Source organism: Gymnoscopelus braueri, assembly GCF_963280865.1.
Source record: "Gymnoscopelus braueri genome assembly, chromosome: 2".
In the NCBI taxonomy this organism is placed as follows: Eukaryota; Metazoa; Chordata; class Actinopteri; order Myctophiformes; family Myctophidae; genus Gymnoscopelus; species Gymnoscopelus braueri.
Genome location: NC_137604.1, coordinates 27,122,308 through 27,148,624, shown reverse-complemented (window position 1 = coordinate 27,148,624; position 26,317 = coordinate 27,122,308). Strand labels below are relative to the sequence as shown.

At 44.6% G+C, this 26,317-nt stretch overlaps 1 protein-coding gene across 3 annotated transcripts in view; it reads right to left on the bottom strand.

The window, feature by feature from the left end:
- klhl5 (kelch-like family member 5) overlaps positions 1-22,637 on the bottom strand; it is a 63,254-nt gene extending 40,617 nt beyond the window's left edge. For 2 of the 3 annotated variants that reach the window (XR_013934928.1, XM_080456620.1), the window contains exon 1: positions 1,953-2,722. Coding sequence is in view for 1 of the 3 variants with exons in the window: in XM_080456620.1 (XP_080312746.1) it covers positions 1,953-2,602 (650 nt within the window). In the remaining 2 variants the exon portion in view is untranslated. Of the gene's footprint in view, positions 1-1,952; positions 2,723-22,507 lie in introns of those variants that run through there. The other variant, XM_080456621.1, reaches the window with a different exon arrangement.
- Positions 22,638-26,317: the final 3,680 nt, after the last annotated feature.

The following is a 26,317-nucleotide window of genomic DNA, read 5'->3' as shown; positions in this document are numbered from 1 at the left end:
CTCTACTAAAAAATAAAGATTTCTGGTGACATGCTCCCAAGAATGTATGGTCATGTCTTGCATTTCAATCAATACATACGTTTTCCAAATCGACCTCCATTACTTCTGTTTCACACACACACACACACACACACACACACACACACACACACACACACACACACACACACACACACACACACACACACACACACACACACGCAAGCTATTACAAAGGATGAAGATTACTGACCAAGAGGACATGCCATATTAATAAATCGATCAATAACTCTTGGCTGTTTGCTCTCATTGCAGGTGTGTGTGTGTGTGTGTGTGTGTGTGTGTGTGTGTGTGTGTGTGTGTGTGTGTGTGTGTGTGTGTGTGTGTGTGTGTGTGTGATGAATCATTTATATATTCTGATGTGTGTCTTGGGACCATGGAGCATAATAGCAGCCTATAAAAGCTGCATCATTAGGGCAGCATGCACAGCGGGCCTACATACCCACACACCGAGTTCTATGCCTGTTGCAGGAAAGCAAACGTACTTAAAAAGAGTCATGAGATGCTATGATAGCTTTGTCTTAATGTCTCCATGCCAACTGCTACCCTAATTAAGCATCTTTCAATAGCAGTAGGATTTCTCTCTATCTCTCTCGCTCGCTCGCTCTCTCTCTCTCCCTCTCTGAAAATAAGTCTGGGATCCTTTTGTGCTATCCTTGATATTTTTCTTAGGATGCATGTCTTTATGTAACATGCATTTAAATAATTGGCAAACAAACTAAACACTCTGCCTCTCCCTTTCAAACCAGAATGCTCCATTTACATGACAAGTTACGTTGGCAAAGCAACACACAGCATTGATCCATCCAGTGCACATGCATGCACGGGATTGCACGCACTCACACTAGTACACACACACACACTCACATGCACACGCACGCGCGCGCGCGCGCACACACGCACGCACGCACGCACACACACACACACACACACACACACAGGATTGTCACTCAATGAAAGCAGCACAATATAAAAACCTCATGTGCAGCTAAAGCCTGATATATACTTAGTTGCATGCTTGTGTTGCATGCAGTAAATAGCAGATCGACAAGCTCACAACGCGTCACAAATGTGATGCGTTGTGAGCTTGTAGATCTGCTATTTACTGAGCATGACACCGGCACACAACTAAGTGAGGCTTAAGCCACATTGTTCCTAAGGGGAAAGCAGCCCCCAGCTCCAGCATTATGTGGGTAGTGTTGGTGATGCTTCAGTACAAGGAGTATCGGTGGAAGTCATGATGTTCCAGAGCTACATAACAACACCATCATCATTACCCACCTCTCTGTTTGTCATTCTCTATTCAATGACCAAACATCTCCAAAAGTAGTTTTGTAAAAGCCTCCTTCACTCATAATAGGTACAAAACACTCACTGATGGAGGCTAATGAATTCCACCTGTGGTGTGCTTTTGTGTGGGAGGGGGATCCTACCTCGTTTACCTTGTTTCCAGATAAATTAGTGTGGGTGTGGGATGATAATGATAACAGTGGAGACTAGAGAGCAGAATGTAACAAGATTCATGAGAAACAGTGTGATGTCCGGTTGGTTTAGGTTATTACGTCAAAAGGCTGCAATGATATGGAAACCCACACAAGTATCAAGAACCTGTTTCATTGTAACCACAGAGGAAATTCGTCATAGAAACTAACCTATATGTTTTTCCCAACCACAATGAAAAGGTGTTCACGAGTCTGTACATTTCATCTTTAAATTGCAATTATGTTTGGCATTCCAAAAAATTAAACAACAAAAAACAAGCTGACATAACATTGTCATAACAGGGGCATGCTCTTTCTGAACGCTCTTTTCTCTCTCTCTCTCTCTCTCTCTCTCTCTCTCTCTGGTGAAAGACATTTGTTTTCCATTCCACCTCTCTTTCCGTTCTCTCTCCATCTCTCATGCTTCTATACCTGCAGGAGCTGGAGTCTGTGTCCGGTGGGTGGTGGTTGTTATTCTCCTCTGTGCCCCCAGTCGCCGCCGCCGCCGCCGCCGCCGCCTCCTCCTCGGCGCCGGGCGGAGGTACAGAGGGCTCCGGACCCTCAGCATGGGGGGGTTCCATGCTCTTCACCGGGCGAGAATAAGAAGAAGAAGAAGGTGGAGGGTGGTTCGACACGGAGACCCACGACAGCGCCGCGGAGCTCCGGCACTCGGGCTGGCTCAGGGACCGGGGACACGAGCTCCCGGTGGCCGCCGCCGCCGCCGCTCCTCCGACCACGACGCCCCGGTTATCTATAAACTTTCTGTTGTTGTTGCTGAGGTGACACAGATTGGAGCCGGCGCTGCCGCTGGCCACCAAGGCGCTGCTGTGACTCCCCGTGCGGGAACGACCGGCGCCGGGGTTCCCGTTGCTGCCGCCGCCGCCGCTGCAGCCACTAACCGAGGCTCTGTCTCCGGGGCTGTCGCCCGCTCCTCCTCGCCCCCCCGCCAAGTAGTCGCCCGGCGGCGGGGAGTGGGGCGGAGTGGCCGCGGCGGGGTGTCCGAACCACCGCCATCGGATCCGGAGGATCTGCTTGACGTCGAACTCCTTCCGCGAGGAGGAGGAGGACGAGCCGCTCGACATTCCAGGTTCTTCTGAGGTGTTGGAGAAATGGCGGGGGGGGGGGGTGCGCGGCGTGCCGCTCTACGGTAGAACTAGAACGGTACTGTTGTACCAAGAGCTGTGCGCCGCGCGTCTCGCTTGGCAACCGCACGCGTAATGACTGACTGCGACCAGAGAGAGAAGGAGCGAGTTGTTGGGTACATCTGGCAAGGAGAGGGAGGGGGTTGAGCAAGCAAACTGTACCTCCCTACACGCACGCACACGTGTGTGTGTTGTGTGTGTGTGTGTGTGTGTGTGTGTGTGTGTGTGTGTGTGTGTGTGTGTGTGTGTGTGTGTGTGTGTGTGTGTGTGTGTGTGTGAGTGAGAGACAGTGTGTGTGTGTGTGTGTGTGTGTGTGTGTGTGTGTGTGTGTGTGAGTGTGAGAGAGAGAGAGAGAGAGAGAGAGAGAGAGAGAGAGAGAGAGAGAGAGAGAGAGGAAGAGAGAGAGATAATGATCTCCTAGTCCAAAACCTGAACAAAATAGTTACATTCCACCCCGTGGTTCTCTGCCAAGTATAATGATGTGCAGGCCACAACTATTCTCCAAAAGAAAAGTACACTTCAATTGTTAACATCTCCATATCTAGAGCATGCCAATGAATAGGCCTACACAGGGTATTGTCAATGACATTATTTTCACCCACTCAAACAACATGGCACTCAACAGTAGTAGCCATGTTAAAGACCCAACTTCTGGACATGGAAGATGTGTTAATGTACATACAGTATGTGTGCATGGCATGTATGGTACACAGGCCATGCATAGCACATCTGTGTTAATAATCATAATCAAAGAGATCAGATCATCTCTGTGGGCTGGAACCCTCATATGTCCAAAACTTGTTACTTCTCAGGATTCAAATTCAAAAGCCTCAAAATTAGCAGATCGACAAGCTCAAAACCGCGTTTCGAGCTTGTAGATCTGCTACTTTTGAGGCTTTTGTGTGACACTGTAGTATATCATTAATTTACGAAAAAACAAAAAAAGTTAAAATATGGAGATACAAGGTTTCTGCTCGACAGCAACGATATAGAAGTGCAGCAGAGTGATGGTCACACACCCCCCCCTCCCTTCTCTTGTCTTTGTCAATTATCTGCATGTTTCTCAGTTTCTCTCATGGTCACAGTAAGTCTCTTCTTCACCTGCTTTACTAATGCTTTGTGGGAAAGAGGTTTTATTCAGGTGGGAACAGCAGTGGGCGCAATAACTGGCTGTGATAAGCAGATGTGTGGGTTTATTGTTAGAAGAGACACTGAGAGCACACAGTGAACCAACCAGTGGGGACCTCTGTGTCCTTGAAACCCCCCCCCCCCCCCCCCGCTCCATCACCTCTAGTTCCTCTTGAATTCCTCATTGCCTTGTGTTTAACCACTTAAGCACTATTTTATACTTCATCACATGATGGTGTCATGTGGCAAAAATTGCAGATCGACAAGCTCACAACGTTTCACGTTGTGATGTATTGTGAGCATGTAGATCTGCTATTTTAGCAATGTTCGACCAATTTCAGACAAATATTTTGTCAAAGTAGGGGCTCCAGGTTAAAAGTGCTTAAGTATAGTATAGTAATGCTGTCTGTCCCGCAGATAACATTGCTTTCCCTGCCATCCGTTGCAAGTGCAACACTGATTCTTTCTTTCCTGTGTACCCATAGTCTTCATCACTTCTCTTCCCCTCCATCTGCAATGCAGCAGCATTCCCAGAGAATGATGGTGATCAGTGAGTGTGGGTCCCAGAGGACCCATCTCATCCAGACACTCCAGGCGCCCCGGGCAGACCCCGGCCAGCCAGCCAGAACCTTCCTCACCTTCCGGAGCGACCCCTCGGAACGGCCACCGGGATTCCACAGTCAAAGAGCCGGAACGCAGCGTTTTCCAGATGGAGCGCCCGCTGATAGGGAGGGAGGAGAGCGACGCCTCGGGGGCTCATTGGTTTGAAAACATAAAACTAGGTTTTAAATTAATATTAAACACTTTTCAACTGGCTGTCCTCATAGGGCGTCATTATCATTTTCAAGAACATTTAAAATCTATATCCCACAAGCTGACCTTGTAGATCTGCTATTTTTTAAAGCATAAAATAGGGCTTACAGGGGAATTTTGGACCACGGTTTTCTTACCTTTTCTATGATGTTATGATATCTTAGGATGAATGGTACAGTAGAAAAAAATTACGTTCATAGTGACAGAACACTATGCAACCGGGGAAAAAAACGGAAGTCTCGCTAGACGAGATTGAAATCTCGAGATTGAAATCTCGAGATTGAAATCTCGAGATTGAAATCTCGTCTAGCGAGACTTCCTTTTTTTTTTTTTTGCATAGTGTTCTGTCACTATGAACGTAATCTTTTTCTACTGAATTTTTTTTATATATAATAATAATTGGCGCACGTTTTAAGCTGTGGCGGACCTGGGATGGAGTTATGAAATGAAATCAAATGTGACACAGACGCTTTCCCATGTTTTAACGGGTTAAACAAATGACTGAATGGAGCAGCAGATGAAGACCTTATTGAGTGTTCCAGTCCTCCCTGCCAGGAAGCATAGGGCTATGCTAGAGTTTCAGGATGTACTGACCTCTGTTTCTAGGACCACCCGTCTGTCTCTGATCAATACAGTCAAGTCAATATGCCTACACACATACTAGCTATACCACACACACACACACACACACACACACACACACACACACACACACACACACACACACACACACACACACACACACACACACACACACACACACACACACACACACACACACACACACACACACACACACACACACACACACACACACACACACAGCTACAAGGATATGGGAAAGCATGCAGGCAATAGGATGGGTAAAGCAAAGAGGAGGGTTAAACCAGGCCCAGAGATCAAGCTCTGGGTTTAGCTAGTGTCCTGGGACAGAATTATTCATTACTTAAAGGGATAGTTCACCCCCAATATGACTTTTTTTCTATCGAGGCTTCAATTCATGGAGATTTTTTTGTTTTTGTCTCATTCCTAAGCCAATAATTAGATGACCGGCGGCGGCTCCAGTCTTCTACCGGAGACATTAGGATCTTTCCGCCGGTCATCAAATTATTGGCTTAGGAATGCGACAAAAACTAAAAAAATCTCCATGAATTCAAGGCTTCGTGGGGTGTTTAATTGATAGAAAATAAGTCATCTTTTTGGTGAACTATCCCTTTAATTGGCTAACAAGCTCAATACGTTTAAAAGCCCCTGTTTTAGAGGACCAGGATTCATTTATAATTCTGCCTCTTGATTTAACCCCGGAGAAGTGTACCCAGAAGAACCACATCTCTACCTCATACAACCAACTATATGACAAAATAACAAAGACCCAGGGAGGAAAGCAATGCATTTATACTTCACACACAATAGGAAATGTCACCTTTTTGCATGGGGAGGCTGGGAATGGGAAATGGGGCTCTAAGGAAAAATTAAGCTGGAGGGGTGACTGGCCATTCAGCTATGGCCTCCTTCAGACGGATCTATTCATTGGTCACTTGGCAAGGCACTTTCTCAGCCGCCTAATTTTATTGGTCTCTCGGCTGTAGCGTTCATGGGCCATTATTCAAAAAATGTCTCTGGCAGTGCTTTATGAGAGCCGGTTCTGTGGGGACACACACAACCACGCACATACGGCCCATTCCATTTAGAGATGCACGCATGTACAACATCACGACATGATATGTGGCCGATAACAGACATAAAGGCACAAACACACATGAAAAAGATTATGTTTGCTATACTGTACACACACACACACACACACACACACACACACACACACACACAGACATATTAATGCACAGATGCAGACTCAAATAAAAGAAGGCAGCAGCCATCTGGAGGATCTGTCATAAAGGTTTTATGGGGCCAGAAAGTGAAACATTACCTGTCTATCGCAGAAGTGATGATCAGCCTATCTCTAGTTTATGACTAATGTTTATCTCCCAAGGTCCCTGCTCTGCCGTTTATCCTCCATCTCTCTATCTCCACCTCCATCCTCCCTTTATGGTGCCGTACCTTATATCCTCTCTTTCTAAATACCTTTTACTGTCTCGGCCTTTCCTCTCTCGACCACCATTATTTCTTTACCCTTCATCGCCCTTCTTTCTTCTCCTCTTTATTCCTTTCACTGCTCATTGTCTAAACCCCCCCCCCCCCTTGCTGCCGCCCTCATCAGACACACTCTGCCCCCGCCCGCCCCCCCCCCACACCTCAATTTCCTGTTCCCATCCCCGCTATTATGTTATGACACACATGGGAGTGTGTGTGTGTGTGTGTGTGTGTGTGTGTGTGTGTGTGTGTGTGTGTGTGTGTGTGTGTGTGTGTGTGTGTGTGTGTGTGTGTGTGTGTGTGTGTGTGTGTGTGTGTGTGTGTGTGTGAGAGTGTGCATGTGCATGTGTGTGCATGTGCGTGTGTGTGTGTGTGTGTGTGTGTGTGTGTGCGTGGGACTGTGGCAGTGATTCCCTGCAGTGGACACCTGCAGGGATTAAACTGCAAGAGCTGTTGTTCTATATCAGCACACACGTGTACACACATCATGGTTTACAGGCGAGCAGCACACACACACACACACACACACACACACACGCGCGCGCACACACACACACACACACACACATACACACACGCACACGCACACGCACACACGCACACACACACACACACACACACACACACACACAAGCAAAACATATCTCATATGTGACATGCAGGCTGCATAAACATGAACGCACAAAGATGCACAATCTCATTCTGATCACGGCCCTTATACGTCTTTGCACCACATACATAGACACACACACGTGTGCCGTGCGTGCACGCGTGAGTCTGCGTGCACTGCCTGTTTCTCTGGTGTAATCAGTGTGTTGGCCGGTGCTAGCTGTCGGCTAGTCTGTCCTTGAGACTCAGAGCAGGCTCAGACTGGCCAAGCAAATAATTACCTCTCTACACTGACGTACTTGGCTCTCTCCTTTCCCCAACAAATGCCAGGGAGAAAGAGAGAGCGAGAGACATTACGAGAGGGAGAGAGAGAGATGTGTGAGTGAGTGAGGTTATGTATGCGACTATGTGTATCTGGATTCTGTAGCTAGGTATCATTACAATATTCAATATCATCAAACAAAGTTTAATTACGCACCGGTGAGAACGTCCTGGGTAAATGGCGACCCAAGGTGAATGAACAGTATGTGTGTCTGTGTGTGTGTGTGTGTGTGTGTGTGTGTGTGTGTGTGTGTGTGTGTGTGTGTGTGAGTGTGTAATCTGAATAAACACAGACCACCTTCAGCTCTCAACTCACCCCCCGTCTCCATCACATCAGTCAATAATAAAACTGCACTGCTCACATCAAGGACATCATCCCCTGTGTGCATGCGTGTGTGTGTGTGTGTGTGTGTGTGTGTGTGTGTGTGTGTGTGTGTGTGTGTGTGTGTGTGTGTGTGTGTGTGTGTGTGTGTGTGTGTGTGTGTGTGTGTGTGTGTGTGTGTGTGTGTGTGTGTGTGTGTGTGTGTGTGTGTGTGTGTGTGTGCGCGTGTGTGTGTGTGTGTGTGTGTGTGTGTGTGTGTGCACATGCGTGTGTGTGCACATACATGCGTGTGTGTGTGTATGAGTTTGTGAGTTCCTGCGCACGTGTACCTGCATCTGTTCTGGAGTGAATGTTTTAGTTCCAGACCTTGCCCTAGTTCCCTGTGAAAGCCACTAACAGGACAGTTGAAAGAATAAAAGAACAATGCCAATCCGTCCATCAGCATAAGTCAGACACTTTGTATACTCTTCCTTGCAACTCTGCCCTATAGCCTCTCTTTCCGAGCACCTTCATCTCACATTTGACACTTTCATGGCATTTCCGCAGAGATACACAGTAACAAGATGTGGTCAAAATTAATAATGACGTGGGTGGGTACCCTGTGGACCTCTGACCTCTGTTGATGATCTGTTGGTCTTGCCCAAATATGGAGGGACAGCAGGAAGGTGGGTCTCAATATTTGGGCAAGACTGATCGGTCGATCAATGTGAGCAGACGGTGGTTCTGAGGCTGAGGCACAAGGCTGGGGGCGGCACCAGTCGGCAGGGAGTGTTGGGTGGGAGGAGTATAGGACGCTCTACGTCCTCCCGGTGGGGGCTCCTCACTGGCAGGTGAGTCAGTACGATACAACAGCAGTGACGACACCGGAAAAAAAATTGTGTGGGGAGGAATTAATTGGCATAATAACTAAATTGGGGATAAAAAGGGGTAAAAAGCAACAAAATAATTTAAGAAAAAATATTATTCACAAAATGTGATGAATATTCACCAAAACATATATAGACAGTATGTGAAAAAATATTGAGGAATTTACTTCCTTGGTCTACTGACAGCGTGTACAAGAAACTTGGCGCTGATTGGCCCTGTGGTTTGTGAGATTAGCCGTGGGCACACACACAAACACAAAAACACTCTTCCTGACTAGACGGCACGCCCCACAGCATAAACATTTAACTCTGTGTATTATAAAGTGGAGAGACAAGCAGCACACACAGGGATGAAAAGCGATGCAACAAATAAACGGGTCTGAGTCCCGGATTCAAACCCATGACACCTCAGCTCAGTAAGCCACTCGAGAGTCCATCCTTTTCATTCCCTTTAAAATTCCTTCTCATCATTCGTCTATAGACTCTATACGCTCTTCACTGGCAATCCAGTAAAATAACCTCCCTTGTGACTAACTATCCACTTCCTGATCTTTCCATCGCTTCCCAAACTCTTTCCTCTCTTCTCTTCCCCTCTGAAGATCATTGCTGTGAGGGTACTTTCCTCATCTGTTCCCTTCTTTTGATGTCTTCGCCTCTGAGAGAAACATCTACAGTATGTTGAAGGTCTGAGCTAATTAGGTATGTCTTGTAGTCTGGTCTCTCCTCTGGTTTTTGGGCAGCGTGGGAGTGCTTTTGTCCAGGGAGGTTGTAATGGGAAAGAACATGACAGACAGGTAGAGACAGGTAGAGACAGAGACAGAGAGAGAGAGAGAGCGTGTTGACAAACAATGATCAAAACACCTAAACTGCCCCCAATTACATGCCTACCCCACACAGAGAGAGTGATGATCTGTGTTTGTTGCTGCACACATGCACGCACACACGCACACACACACACACACACACACACACACACACACACACACACACACACACACACACACACACACACACACACACACACACACACACACACACACACACACACACACACACACACACACACACACACACACACACACACACACACACAGTTTGAGGTCATTATGCAACCGAAACCTTCCCTCTGATCTCCCTCCATGCACTGTGACATACTTTTACCGTAATGTTTAATTCAACACAAATGTACCGTCACAGAACAAGATGCTAGAGAAACAGCATGTATGTTCTGTATGCATCCCTGTGTGAGAGAGATGCCACCCAGACCAGAGAGAAACTGCTTGGATTTAGTACAAACATCCATTTACTAAACACACATACACACACACACACACACACACACACACACACACACACACACACACACACACACACACACACACACACACACACACACACACACACACACACACACACACACACACACACACACACACACACACACACACACACACACACACCTTGCCAAGCCTTTCAACTAACAAAATATGAATCAAGCTGTTCAATTACTTTGATCCATGTCTGTTGTTCTGGGATGAAAAAATAATTCCTTTTCTTGCCTTCAAATGCATCACCCCACCACACAAACACGAATGCATGCATGTGACATGCACGCTCGCGCACACGCACACACACACACACACACACACACACACACACACACACACACACACACACACACACACACACACACACACACACACACACACACACACACACACACACACACACACACACACACACACACACACACACACACCAGACAGTGTAATGACCATGGCTCTGCCTGCCAGCTCTGGGTCCTCTAATTGCTTAAGAGGCTGACAAAGGGAGATAGAGAAAGAGAGGGAGCGAGGAGGGAGAGACAGAATGAGAAAGAAACACAGAGAGAGAGAGAGAGAGAGAGAGAGAGAGAGAGAGAGAGAGAGAGAGAGAGAGAGAGAGATGAATGGGGGGGGTTTGAGAAGGCTTTAACCACTTTAAAACTCCCTATTTTGGGTGTGTAATTTTAGCTGAAATGTATCTAAAATTTTGAAATTTTCCACAAATGACAAAGAATTTGTACATTCTCGAAATATAAAAAAAAATGCGAAAACAGCTGATCTATCAGCTCACAACACAGCTTGTAGATTTGCTAATTTTGCCATTCATCGTATGACAAAGTATAGCTATAAAGTATAGGACTTAAGTTGATATGTGAGCCTGAAAACATAGTGATGAGCCGGCGTGCAGCCTCTGTATATGTCAAATGAAACTACAACTTAAATTACACACACACACACACACACACACACACACACACACACACACACACACACGAGACAGATCGATCTGTGCCCACCATTTGACCTTGGCGTCTACCCATTTAATTCTGACATTAAATTCGACCGGAGCAAGACAGACGGGAGTTTATGGGTGGTGTTACCCCGTTATATGACCCCCAACAAATCACATAGCACCCTCCAGCAAGCCCAAACGGCATGAGCACAACCTGATTCCATCCACCAATCAACTATAAAAGCCTTTTCAAACAATAAGCCATTGATCTCTGAGGACATTAAACTCAATTGGGATATAACACACTTAATGAAGATATTGCTCCATGGTGGTCACTTTGAACTCCTAGTTAGACAGAAATGGGGTATCATACAGTAATATGACTGCAATTAACAGGGAAATGTGAGGCGAAGCTCATGCACTTTCCACAGAATAGTAAGTAGTTATAGCATCACGTTTCATCATTCAAGCTTAGTGCTTTATGAGCCTTCCAGTTTAGTAGAACCTGAATTTGTACTTGTACCATGTACTGTTGTTCTCATGTCTTACTAAATAAAGTACATCAATCATGTGCTTGATAGGTATTGGCTATAGTACTACAGGGGTTCCCAAACCTGTCCATGGCAAGGACCCACAAATAGCCATAGCCTCTGACTTGTTTTCAGGTAGAGATGCAACAGGGGGGTTCAGAGAGAGAGAGAGAGCAAGGAGAAAAATAAATCAAACAGTAAAGAGAAACATGTCAAGAATAGGCAAAAAAAACAAAGATATCTATTATACATATATAGCATAATCCAGCTGGTACAGTATGTACATGAGGTTTGACATAAGGTGCATTAGATTAAGCACAAAGGTGGTAGTGGTAGTGGTGTCAACGTATTGTCATGTTCAAACACATTAAATTGTCCACAAAGGGATGTAATTTTCACTGGTAAAATCCACATGTAGATCCACAAGGGAAAGTAAAGTCCAAGGCAAGCCTGATGACAGGCGGGGGTCAGGCCTTTCTGTAGTCACAATTTGCTGTTGTCAAGGTCTCATACTTCCATTATTTACCTGCGTCGTACAGATTTGTGCGTACTGGACGTGCTGGCCCTTTTCCCACCGCTAAATCGCTGAGCCGTAAAGTGTGCAACAGCAAACAACAGGAGATAAAACAAACCCTGAATTATTGATGTAAACGATAACTGGTAATTTGCTCTCGCTCCCTCATCCTGTCTCTCATGCAGGTTTATTGTTCCAGTGTTCTGTTACTTTAACAACACTGTAATGAAACTAATAGACAAGTGGTCCTTCTATACTGCTGCTTGTTACCATGCGGTAGCAAACCTGACACGTGTGTACGCACCCCCCCCCATACCCTGAGTGTTAGATTAATTTAACTCAGTCTAAAAATGTACACTTAAATGCACACACACACATAACATACATATTATGTATATATGTAGCCTACAGTATACACTTTTTGTGGGCTGTATGTATATATGCGCGTGTACAAGCATGTATGTGTGTGTGTGTGTGTGTGTGTGTGTGTGTGTGTGTGTGTGTGTGTGTGTGTGTGTGTGTGTGTGTGTGTGTGTGTGTGTGTGTGTGTGTGTGTGTGTGTGTGTGTGTGTGTGTGTGTGTGTGTGTGTGTGTGTGTGTGTGTGTGTGTGTTCTCCTCTGGGACACACTGAGGTCTCAGTGCAGGCAAGGTGGCAGGTGTAGCAGAGGAAAGTGCTTTCCTCTGCAATTCACCTGCTCTCTTCCCTGTGTCCTCCAGCTCTCTGTCACTCCTCTGCCTCTCTCACTGTAATGGTCCACAGCTCTCATTCCCACCGCAACACGGTCATTGTCTCTGTCTCCATCTCTGTCCATCACAGCAAACAATATCTGTCCGCACTTCCACCCCGCCCCCCTCTCTCTCTCTCAATTTTCTGCAGCACCTTCTTTCAAATGTATTCCTTCTCTTCCACTCTCCCCAAATGGGCACTGCGTTGGGGGAGAGATGACAAAAATAGAGAGAGGAGGGGGAGACAGAGAGACAGACAGACAGACAGACATGCACGGGCATGCACTGGCGCACACGCGCACACAGAGTGTACCATCCACAGCCAAATAAAGAGCAGGCCTTAATAATTTACTCTGCCCTGCAGCCACAAGCCAATCACAGCCCATTACTCCCACAGAATGAGAGAAAGAGTGATGAAAAGTGAGAGGCTGCTCCACTGGCAGCCTAAATGTCCCCTGGATTATGTGATTTATGTTGTTTGGGTTGACCTTATGGAGGTCTTAATGCTCTGCAACATTCACATCGTGAGCCAAATCTATTCATTTTTTATTTGTTTTGATGAATAGACCCAGACAGCAAAATATTGAACAGATGAACACCCGTCTGAACAAATGTGTGTGCTAGATGATATTGACAATAACCTGGCCAATGCTGGGGACCTAAACACGGTGATCGACGCATCACATAATTATAGGAAACTGTCCACCAAAAAAAGATAAAAAGAATAAGCATAGAACCAGATAGTTCTATATGAAAGGCCTGACTTTGATAGGAAGGCATACTGCAATATTGCAGTATATTGATTTTTCCCGATTAATTGTGCTGGCCTATCACAATTTATCCAGTTAATTTATGCACAAGCAAGCAAGCAAGCACGCACCCCCCCCCCCCATAGTACGTACACGCACACGCACACACACACACACACACACACACACACACACACACACACACACACACACACACACACACACACACACACACACACACACACACGCCTGCTATGCTATTTATTGCAGGTGTGTGTGGACTAGATAATGCCTGAAAAGCATTTTCATTCTCTGGATGAGGCAGCAGTCTGCCCTCATTCAGCTAGCTCTCTGATTGGCTCCAAAGAAGGTCACCTTTCCTCTACTGTACCAATCACTGATATTAAACATCTATGATCAAAGACAGGGAGATACAGAGAGACAAGACCAGGGATGGACAGAGAGAGGGTACGGTTCTATACAGTAACATCAGGTCACAATTTTACTGGATTACAGGATTTTACTGTGTAAGTGTGTTTCTTTACACTTGAGCTCAGTCTCACAGAAACCACTTGGCCATTGGTCACAGTTTAACACCAGTCATTTGGCTATTGACACTTGGATAGGTACTCACTAGTGTGAGTGCTTGAAAATAGCCATTCACTCTGCCTTTGCATTTTGGTTTTGGAAAAGCAGTTCAGTGTCTTGCTCAAGGACACTTCGACACGAGGCCAGGAAGAGCCGGGGATCCAAACCAAATAAATGGCCACTCTACCTCCTGAGCCACAGACACCCCAGCTCTCCCTGTCGCTGCCAACCTCCACTGTTGGCCTGGGGAGGGAGTAGCCAACTACATGCCTCCTCCTCTGATGTACATGGAGTAACCAGACGCTTCTTTTCACAGCAAGGAGTTTCACCAGGACAGCATAACACTTCACTGAACAGGTGCCCCAACTAACCAGTAGGAGTCGCTAAAGCAGCGACAAGGACACAATCCCCCGCAGGCTGTTGTTAAATATAGACCATTAAGAAGCAGAATTAGGTTTGGAATGGGGATAATTGGGCAGAGCTGTGACTGCAGACACAAGGACGAGGAGAGGGGGGTGCAGGCAGGGGGGCCTCATCAGGCTGAGTGACTCAGCATTAATCAGCAGGTATAGCCTAATTACAGGAGGGGGCATTTAGAGGACGCTGACACAGCAGTTCATCACCTCATAATTGGCCTTCAGTTCTTCATGTCTTAGCAATGAAATAAGAGGGCTTTTCAGAGGGTGTCTATGAGATGGGGAGAGAGAGAGAATAAATCAAATGACACAAGGCTTTTACTTTCTCTCTCTCTGTGTGCGTGCTTGCGTGCGAAAGAGAGAGAGAGAGAGAGAGAGAGAGAGAGAGAGAGAGAGAGAGACTATACTCGAGCACATGGACAAGTGAGAGCACAAAATGTGGTCTAATGGTTTTAATTAGCCTAGATTACTGAGGTAGAATTATAATCATTCATTCTAACCGCACTACAGTTAAACTACACAACCTGTGCAGCTCCATGATATCCAAGGAACTTTATGCACTAAAAAAAGAGAGAAAAACAAAACTTGCATACAAATGGTCAATGTCACTATAATGTCAGGTCTAGTAGCCTGGTTCCTCCCAAGTGACACACTTTGCTCCTTTCATAGCATGCCCATGAATAACATTATCTTAAAAAGTGTATTATGCATGAGAGAGAGAGAGAGAGAGAGAGAGAGAGAGAGAGAGAGAGAGAGAGAGAGAGAGAGAGAGAGTGTGTGTGTGTGTGTGTGTGTGTGTGTGTGTGTGTGTGTGTGTGTGTGTATGTTTGCTCTCGCCATTTCCATTATGGCATCAGATCGTGGGCCCATTTGATTTTCATTGTACAAGCTGTGCTACAAGACGTGACGAGAATAATCAACTCCATAAAAGTGCTTCATATTTTCCAGGCTAGAAAGACTGAGAAGAGAAATGGGGACAAAAGTAGAGAGAAGAAAGATTTATGTAAAATCACAGTGTTCCTTTGTTTCCATAATCTTTTGGTGAGTACTACTAAGCCTGAACAGTTTGATAAAATAACAGAGTCATCGTCATTAGCTAAAACAAAAGTAAAAATGCATGTGCTACATGGGCATGTGCGCAGTTTGCACTCACAAACACACTGAACCTAACTTCACAGTACACACCCACTAAGTGACAGTCATTTCTAATCTTAAGAATCCATGACTTTCTTAATAAAACTATGAATTCGAAGGAAATTGTATCATGTTTATTAGGCCTGGTGGCAAGTACACAAAGGCAAATCAAAACATGTGGGAACTGCGTGGCTCCAGTTTGAATCTCAGACTTCTATGACATGTCTATGACCTAGGACTCCACATTTGGGCAAGGTTTCAGCCTCAGTCAGAGCCCCCATTGACTTCTGTTATATCATTAAAATTAAATAAACTGCTTGCATGGTAGTGTGCACAAGAAATTGAGTGTGGATCGGTCCAGCGGTTTGTGAGATGAGCTACAGGCACACAGACAGACAGAACAACGCTCTCATAGATGCTACTTGGCTAGACTTCAGTGGCACCAACTGAAAACGCTTCACACCAATAGATGAAATGAATAAATAAAAGGTCCACTTCCAATGTCACTCCTGTAGTTTGCACAAATATCTTCCCTTTAGTCTGCTTTCTAAACAGCAACCACACCTAAATGATCCATCCTGCTACCATAATTGGCAAAATTCCTCAATATTCTGCCCGTGTTTACAGCTGCTTCCCATACCGTTACTGTACTTGCAGGATGTACAATCAATAACAAACGCATTATGCCCCAATACTTATGCAAATCACTTCGCCAGCTGCAATTTACTTCCTGAGGGTTCTTTTAACAGCCAATCATCATCATCTGCCACAAAACCTCAGCACCTTCGTTCCCCTGCAGAGCACACAGAAACAAGCGCTGCCTTGGTCTATACAGCTCCCCCCCTCCCCCCCAGTACTGTACAGACCGTACAGTACAGTACAGTACAGTACAGTACAGTACAGTACAGTACAGGTACAGTATGTACAGTACAGTATGTACAGTACAGTACGTACAGTACAGTAGAGTACAGTACGTACAGTACGGTACAGTACAGTACAGTACAGTACAGTACAGTACAGGTACAGTACAGTATGTACAGTACAGTACAGTACGTACAGTACAGTACAGTAGAGTACAGTACGTACAGTACAGGTACAGTACAGCACAGTACAGTACAGTGCAGTACAGTACAGTGCAGGTACAGTACAGTGCAGGTACAGTACAGGTACAGTACAGTACAGTGCAGGTACAGTACAGGTACAGTACAAGTACAGTACGTACAGTACAGTACAGTGCAGTACGTGCAGGTACAGTACAGCACAGAACAGTACGTACAGTACAGTACAGTACGTACGTACAGTACAGTACGTACAGGTACAGTACGTACAGGTACAGTACAGGTACAGTACAGTACAGTACAGTACAGTACAGTACGTACAGTACAGGTACAGTACAGTACAGTGCATGTACAGTACAGTACGTACATTACAGGTACAGTACAGTACGTACAGTACAGTGCAGGTACAGTACAGGTACAGTACAGTACAGTACAGTACAGTACAGTACAGTACGTACAGTACAGTGCAGTACAGGTACAGCACAGGTACAGTACGTACAGTACAGTACGTACAGGTACAGGACAGTACAGGTACAGGTACAGTACAGGTACAGTACAGGTACAGTACAGGTACAGTACAGTACAGTACAGTACAGTACAGTACAGTACAGTACGTACAGTACAGTACAGTACAGTACAGTACAGTACGTACAGTACAGGTACAGTACAGTACAGTACAGTACAGTACAGTACAGTACAGTACAGGTACAGTACAGTATGTACAGTACAGTGCAGGTACAGTGCAGGTACAGTACAGTACAGTACAGTACAGTACAGTACAGTACAGTGCAGGTACAGTACAGTACAGTACAGCTCAGGTACAGTACAGTACAGCTCAGGTACAGTACAGTACGACCAGTACAGTACGTACAGTACAGTACGTACAGTACAGTACAGTACGTACAGTACAGTGCAGGTACAGTACAAGTACAAGTACAGTACGTACAGTACAGGTACAGCACAGTACAAGTACAGTACGTACAGTACAGGTACAGTACAGTACAGTACGTACTCTACTGTACTGTACATACAGTATTTACACAATACTACCTACATAGGAAAATAAAGTCTCTTCTTCACCAGATGCAATTTAAACACTGTGATGCCTGCTCAGAGTCATATTGTGTCTAACATACACATCTCCTCTCTCATCTCAGCTGTACCTGGGCCCTAGGTGTATTCCAATCAACCAGAGTGCAGTGGCCATCACTCCAAATGTTGTGACGTCAGGGCTCTCAATACTGCACATTGGGGGAGGAGGAGGGGTGCAGGGCGGGCGCACAGATCGCTGTGTGGGCGCAGGTGCTATGTGGGCGCGGGCGATAGAGCTGAGGCCGCGCGCAGCGCGGCCGAAGTTCTAGTTACATGAATACAAGAACGCTCGGTACAACAAACTAGTCTGACCCGGTCAAATCTGGCAACCTCAGTCCTATCCGGCGACCTTGGAACGGTCGGACCCACAAATCCGGCGACCCGGTGAGCCCCACCAGGTATTTCGGGCCACAAGAACCTACTCGGCCAAGTTTGGTTCGATTTACGATTCTGTAACTCCACGTAACTCGAACGGCGTTGAGTCACCTGAAGCGGACTTCGCAACGTTCGGCCTCTCGTGGTACCGACTGTTCTCACCTAGCGGGCCGCTTGTACCGAGCGTTCCACGGGGGGGGGGGGGGAAGGGTCCGACTAGGTTGCTGTACCGAGAGTTCCCGTTAATATTCACATGCTCTGTGACTGTGGAAATGGTTGAAAAAGAGGTGCAATCGATAATTGATTTCCACTCAAGACAGCTTGAAAAAATAATGGTTGAAACAGGATGTGAAAGGAAGAAAATACAAAGAAATACAAAGACCAAAACAAGAACATCACAGCAGCATCACTCCCAAGTGTGCACTTAATGCATCTTCTTTTGAAAACACACAGAACTGTCCCTGTGCGCAAACAAACGCACACGTGCACGCGCACAAACACAAGGAATGATGTTGCGGAGTTGACAACCTTGAATATCACTGCTAGAACTGAGAGTGCGAGGCTTAGAGAGAAAAAACACGTGGACAGCACAGCAAAGATAATGAGGGCAAGACAGACATTCACACAGACAGGACAAAGAGAAAGGAACATCTCTCTATTCAGAGCACACCCTACAAAGTCCAGAGAGTTAACTCCCAGAGAGTGTACAAATGGATAAATTAACACTGAGGATTTGTGACAGATTGTAAGGCTTCGGGTTCTAAAAAGACAAATTAGTCAGTGAGGATCATAAAACTAAGAACCTTCATCACCCTTATATACGTGTGTTCATTAAGCCACATCCTCCTCTTTGTAAAGCGTCATAATCTCTCCATAAAGAGTCGTAAAGCTTTGCGATGGCTTCATCTCTGGGGAGAGCCCGACGCCGCCATCGTGCTGACACAGCACTAAATCACCTTCCACAGAAAGACCCACTCAGTCCACCTCCTCTGCTCCTCGTCCTCCTACTCCATCACACCTCCTCTTCCTCTCGCTACAGAGAGCAGCTTTGCTTGTCATTGCCGCTCCTCAATTTGTCTCTCTTCCTTTGTTCTTTATTTTTCATCCATCTAAAGCGGTCTTTATCCCTTAGACAGATTGCCTTGCCTCTCTATCACACCGGCATGAACACACTCACGTACCTGCACACGCACCTGCACACACACGCACGCACGCACGCACGCACGCACGCACGCACGCACACACACACGTTTTCTTCAAAACACACTTAACCACTCCTATGGATTGTGTCCCAGACTCACACAAATGGCAACACATTATCTCTGGAGTAATGTGATACACATATACACATACAATATATCGAATCCAATCAACCCCAAAATAGAATTGCATATAGTGCACCTCCAAAAGCACTCTCACTTCTTCCCATAGGGGACGCCACAAATGCTAAAAAGTCGTATTGTGTGATGTACTGTATAAATGCAATTTACCCCCTGTCACGACTTGGCTCAAAGGCAGACAAAGTGGAGACCACACATCAGGACTCTTTCAAATAAGAAGTACATTTATATAGACTAAGAAAACAAGAAAAGTAGGTAAAGTAATTCTCATGAACTTAATTAAGTGTGTAAATCAGTGATGTATGCAAGTGTATGAATGTGTGAGAAAACAAGCCAAATCAACCAAAGCAACCAAATTCACCCCACCCAGGTGTCCACTGTCCAGGATTCCCCACTAATGAGACTCTCCTCAGAGGAGCCCAAGGAACCCATGGACACAGCAAGGCCACTGATCTACTAAGGCCAAGGGGCCGTCAGCCCGTCACACCCCATAGCTTTTTCCGATCCCGAGTCCTGACGGCTGCAACCCACAACTTACACAGCCCTGTCGAGGCCACCCAGCCTGGGGGAGATATGCTCTCGGCGAAGCCCCCTTTCTAGTTCCATATCCCCTTTACCCTAACATTTAACAGACACATTATGCCTAACCTTAAGAAACTGCAGACAGTAAAACTAAATGTATCCTCAAAACGTGTTTCCCAAATGTGGCATGTGTGTCATTTGTGTTCAAACCAGCGATACTACTGCACCGCACCGCCAAGTGTGTGGTGTTTCCACTGGAGCACCAGTCATATGAAGGCCTCTCACCCAGTGGTTGAAAGTAACTGAGTACATGTACTCAAGTACTGTAATTAAGCACAATTTTGAGGTACTTTTACTTTACTGGAGTATTTCCAATATTGAACATTTGAACTTTTACTTCTACTCCACTACATTTCAGAGGCAAATATTGTACTTTTTACTCCACTACAATTATTTGAAAACTTTAGTTACTAGTTACTTTGTAGATTTGAATTATTATTACAAAACATACATTAACCACTTCAGCCCTAATTAAACTTTGGCTATTTGAAAATAGCCAATCCACAATTCTGCATAATGACTTGCAGAATGTACTTTTACCATAGTACAGGCCTTATAGTACAAAAGACCCTACTGCTTTCTAATAATTGTCTTTTCAGGCTGTGAGACAAAAGTACAACAGATTCCAATTCAGAATCAGGGCCAATTATGAGGGTTGTTTTATCTTATGTTGTATTATAATTGGCCTGTATGAATCTTGGGTGTTTCTGTTGTTTATATGTTTGATCATTGTTTGTGATAAATTGTTATGTATGTTGTTCATTCTTATGTTAAATGTAAGTTAATATGGAGCAGGACACTTTAATAGAGAAAAATCAATTAAAAATGATCATAATCCAATATGGACACCTTTCAAATAGCCTAACTGCTGCATCAACAATGAACAAAAATGTAAAACCTTTTTGTTCTGTATAACAGCAATATCAATTAAAAAGGAAATATCTTTACTCAATTATATTGTATATTTAATCACATCACTATTGAAGAAAAAACATTCTCTTCCCTGTTTCACATAAATGACCTTGAACAGCCTCATAAATAATGTTGAAATGATCTGTGCTCCCATTTGACGCTGCCCCCATTGGTAGCTTTAGTTATATGAGTGTTATGAAGCAAATGGAGTAGTAACTTCATGATTAAATCATATGATGTTCTTCAGAGTAGATAGATACACAGCTCATGTGAGATTCTGAGAACATCCCATTTAACCAATTTCCTCGTATTTCCAAGACTGGACTGGTAAACAAAGACACATTCCTCCTCCTTCCTCCTTGTGTTTTATGTGGACAGCCTACTGCACAGAGAGAAATGTCCTGATTAAAAGAATATTGTGTCACTTGCCTACCCAGTCCAATTAGATAAGGCATCTCTCTCTCTCTCTCTCTCTCTCTCTCTCTCTCTCTCTCTCTCTCTCTCTCTCTCTCTCTCTCTCTCTCTCTCTCTCTCTCTCTCTCTCTCTCTCTCTCTCTCTCTCTCTCTCTCTCTCTCTCTCTCTCTCTCTCTCTCTCTCTCTCTCTCTCTCTCTCTCTCTCTCTCTCTCTCAGCTGCTTGTGATCACCAATGATAAAGATTCTGCTTCCTGAGCCGTGCAAACAAAGTGTCGCTACAACAAGGAAAAGGCGTTTTTGGTGGCGCTTATCTAACTTGCAGGCTTTAACTTTCACCACGAAATAAACGAATAAAAGCCTAGTAAACAAGTGAGGATACGGTATTTACGGGTGTACGTGGAAACCAGTGGTGGAAAAAGTATCAAATACTGCAATGTAGAAACACTACTCTTATTACAAGTAAAAGTCCGGAATTAAAATGCACTTGAGTAAAAGTATTGGTATAAAAAATGTACTTAAGTCCCAAAAGTAGGAAGTACTCATTATGCCGAATGGCCGTTTCACAAGTTTTCTAATGTATAAAAAATCTTATGAAAATAGCAAAATGTATAAAGTTTTCAAATCATTGTAGTGGAGTAAAAGTACAAAATTTGCCTCTGCAGTGGAGTAGAAGTAAAAGTACAGAACATTGGAATTACTCCAGTAAAGTAAAAGAAATACCTCAAAATTGTACTTATAAGTACAGAACTTGAGTAAATGTACTTAGTTAATTTACACCACTGCTTAAATGACACAGAGGCCATATAAAACAGTTTTTTCTATCGGTTTTCCTCCAAGTTCCAACCGATAGAGAGACAGCCCCAGCTGGCTCACACACTTCCTGTTTCACAGAGTTGAGGGTTCATCCGTCACTTCATCTAGAGGATTTATTTGTTTGATATTCAACAACATTGTGTCAGTTTGGTGACAGAAAGCACCTTACCTTGTTGTGTGAAGTGGAAAGAATGTTTCCTTATTCTTTGGTTCTTTATTCTTTTGGTCTTTGTGGACAAATAATAATCACAAACGCGTCAAGTCCTCTCACTAGCTGGGCTGCTCAGTGGTGGAAAAAGTACTCCCTTTTGACAGCTCACAATGCGTGCGATGAGCTTGTATCGGCTATTTTCAAATGGCCGAAATGTATGTTTTGTAATAATAATCAAAATCTACAACTTAACCAAATAACCAAAGTTTTCAAATAATTGTATTGAGTGAAAGTATAATATTTGCCTCTCTAATTCAAGATGTAATGGAGTAGAAGAAAAAGTACAGAAAATTGGAAATACTAAAGAAAATTGGAAATAGTAAAGTACAGTACTTGAGTAAATGTACATTACTACTTTACACCACTGCAAGTCCTCTCACTAGCTGGGCTGTGGAAAATGTTCTGTACTTGTATGTTTCCTTCTTGTTTGTTAATTTGATACTTTAATTTAATTGCAACAATAATAAAACAGGCAATGCAAATCAACCAATTTGCATGATTGCAAAAGGTTTGTCAACTATTGGCAACATGTTATTTAGCTTTTTTTGGCCATGCCCTCGATATATTTGGGGGGCAAAGTGACGTACAGCTACACAGGCACGTATACAGAACACTGAACCATCCCATTTTCTAAGCTGCTGAGGGCAGCTGAGCTCTGAGAGGCAATCTGCTGTGGAGGTGAGATAAGACCCCCACCTGCTAGGTGTTGAGAGAGAGAGAGAGAGAGAGAGAGAGAGAGAGAGAGAGAGAGAGAGAGAGAGAGAGAGAGAGAGAGAGAGAGAGAGAGAGAGAGAGAGAGAGAGACACAGACAGACAGACAGACAGACAGACAGACAGACAGACAGACAGACAGACAGAGAGAGAGACAGACAGACAGACAGACAGACAGACAGACAGACAGACAGACAGACAGACAGACAGACAGACAGACAGACAGACAGACAGACAGACAGACAGACAGACAGACAGACAGACAGACAGACAGACAGACAGACAGAGACACAGACACACATTTCATTTGTCTTGTCAAGTTATGGCTTGTCAAACACTGAATCTAGAAATCTGCTTCCCCCCAAATTGTGTACCTCACAATCTTCAGAAGAAAGTCCGAAATACATAATTACCAGTCGTTTAGAAATATGTTAAAGAATTAAAACCAGAAGTTACATTTCAAAATGCATTTGTTTAATTGCTTACAGTCTAGCCATTTCAACTAATTGTTTCAGCCCTTTGTTTAATTTGAAGAGAACATTAATCACATGGCTCCTCTCCTCTGATGTCCTCCACACACACAGTATAATTACATCATAATATGCATCATTAGGGATATAAAAATTTGACATGCTGTTTTAACTGTGAATTAATACTGATGTTTTAAGCATTAGACTATATTGTAATCAAATGTTGCCTCCTCGCTTTTGGAGGTGTGGTGCCACTCTGTAGGTCACCTGCTTTCCTCCCTATTCACTGTTTCCTTAATCAAAGGATGGACAGCAAGGTCTATCTATTGTATCATTCACAAGATCAACTAGAAAAGTGCACTCCTCTGAGCGCAGATCCTCGCCAGGCCAGGTTGCCTACCCGGGGGGGGGGGCACAAAGTTATAGCCAATTTGAATGGAACCTGCTAAATCTGATTGATACATCTTGATCACATGGATGATGTGTACCGATCTGTGTAAGGTTTGGACAGAATTGGTAGGAGTAGTAGCAAAAGGTGTGTTTTGAAGAAAAGTGAAATGGCAGAGAATCTAGTCCGGCATTAATGGCCGGGGTCTATTTGGAGTTGCTTCATGATCCAAGGAATCCAGGGAAATTATTTTTTTATTGTACAAACTACAGTTCAAGAGTTATAGGCCAAAACTTGAAGTGGTTGTTATAGCATCACCATCTGGCTGGTTTGAAGAAGTTTCAGTGGAGGCTCTTTCTTAGCCTACTGGCAGTTTGTGTGCAAAGTGTCATGGCAATCAGATGCTGCGTTCATGATTTGTGGCATTATGTGCAAAACGGGCCCCTCCCACAAACATAAAATAAAAATAAAAAAATGATTTTTGGGCTTTCATGCCTGCCCTTAACAGATAGGTGACAGGAAATGGGGAGAGAGATGAGGAGTGACACGCAACGAAGGCCGTCGGGATCGTGACTAGAACCTGCGACGCGCTGTCAGGCTACAGTGAGCCTAGGTGCCTGGACCTGGTCCAGGCCCCCTTCCACAAACTTTGAAAGCTAATCAGAAGGGAATCTGAAAAAGCTGACAGATAATGAGTGACCACAGAGATAATGTGAGATGGTGCATGTGAGAAAATGGGCCACGATCAAAGGAATCCAGAGAAGAGTTATAGGTAAAAACGTGAATTTGCCTGTTTTAGAGCCACCATGAGGCCGATTGGAACAATTTGGGGCAGAGGTTCTTCCTTGGCCTACAGGGAGTGTGCGTACACAGTTTCACGCCGATCGGTCCAACGGCGCCAGAGATTAGCTGTTCACAGACAGACAGACTCACATTGGTGAGTACATAATCCTCCGCCTTCGGCCGTTCCGGCCTCCTGGCAAGGATAATTAGAATTCAACATTACTATCAAATATATAAATCCAGGGGCGGCCATAGCTGATTGGATGGAGCGGCCAGCTGCGTAGGTCCCCAGCCAGCCCAGTCCACATGTTGAAGTGTCCCTGAGCAAGACACCTCTAACTGTTTCCCGGGCACTGTCTTAATAATGCCCACTGCTCGTAATACCGGTAGTTATGGATACAGGAGGATGAACAGAAAGCAAATGTATAGTGTCAAAGAAATACCCCAAAGAAGTGGGGACTAAACTGAAATTAATTAGATTTCTTGTGCCAGTGGCCACCCAATGGCTGCATGCTCCATATTTAATTCTGCAGGTCCAGGTACAGTACACTGTAGTCCTTAAGCCTCGAGCCTCTGCATATTTTAATAGAGAAGTACATAAATATATAGTGCATTGCCCTGTTTTTAATGAAGCATGCAAACAACGGGACATACTGTACTAGGGAATTCATTACAATAATAACTAACCCGAAGGATTTAAATGCAGGGTACAGGTACTATAGTTTCAAAACGCACACACAGTAAAATCCTTATTTAACTCCAGAGAGTACAAATGTTGTACACTCTTTGGAGATAAATGAACACTGAGGATTTTACACAGCGGTAATGAACCACTATCACTAACATAGGGCCGTTTGTCTCATCTTGTTGACAGCTACAATCGAAAAGGTGAGGGAAGGTGTTGAATTCAATTTATGGTAATCACTCACACACACACACACACACACACACACACACACACACACACACACACACACACACACACACACACACACACACACACACACACACACACACACACACACACACACACACACACACACACACACACACACACACACACACACACACACACACACACACTCAATTGGAATTACATAGATCATACTGTACATCCATTAAATTCTGTGTCCTGGAACATTCTTAAACATTATCAAATAAACTCTACAACTCTCCCCAAGGAGAGACAATTCACCATGCAATTTGTTCTTTCTTTGTTTCTTCCTTTCTCTCTCTCTCACACACACACACACACACACACACACACACACACACACACACACACACACACACACACACACACACACACACACACACACACACACACACACACACACACACACACACACACACACACACACACACACACACACACACACACACACACACACACACACACACAGCCATTGCTACATA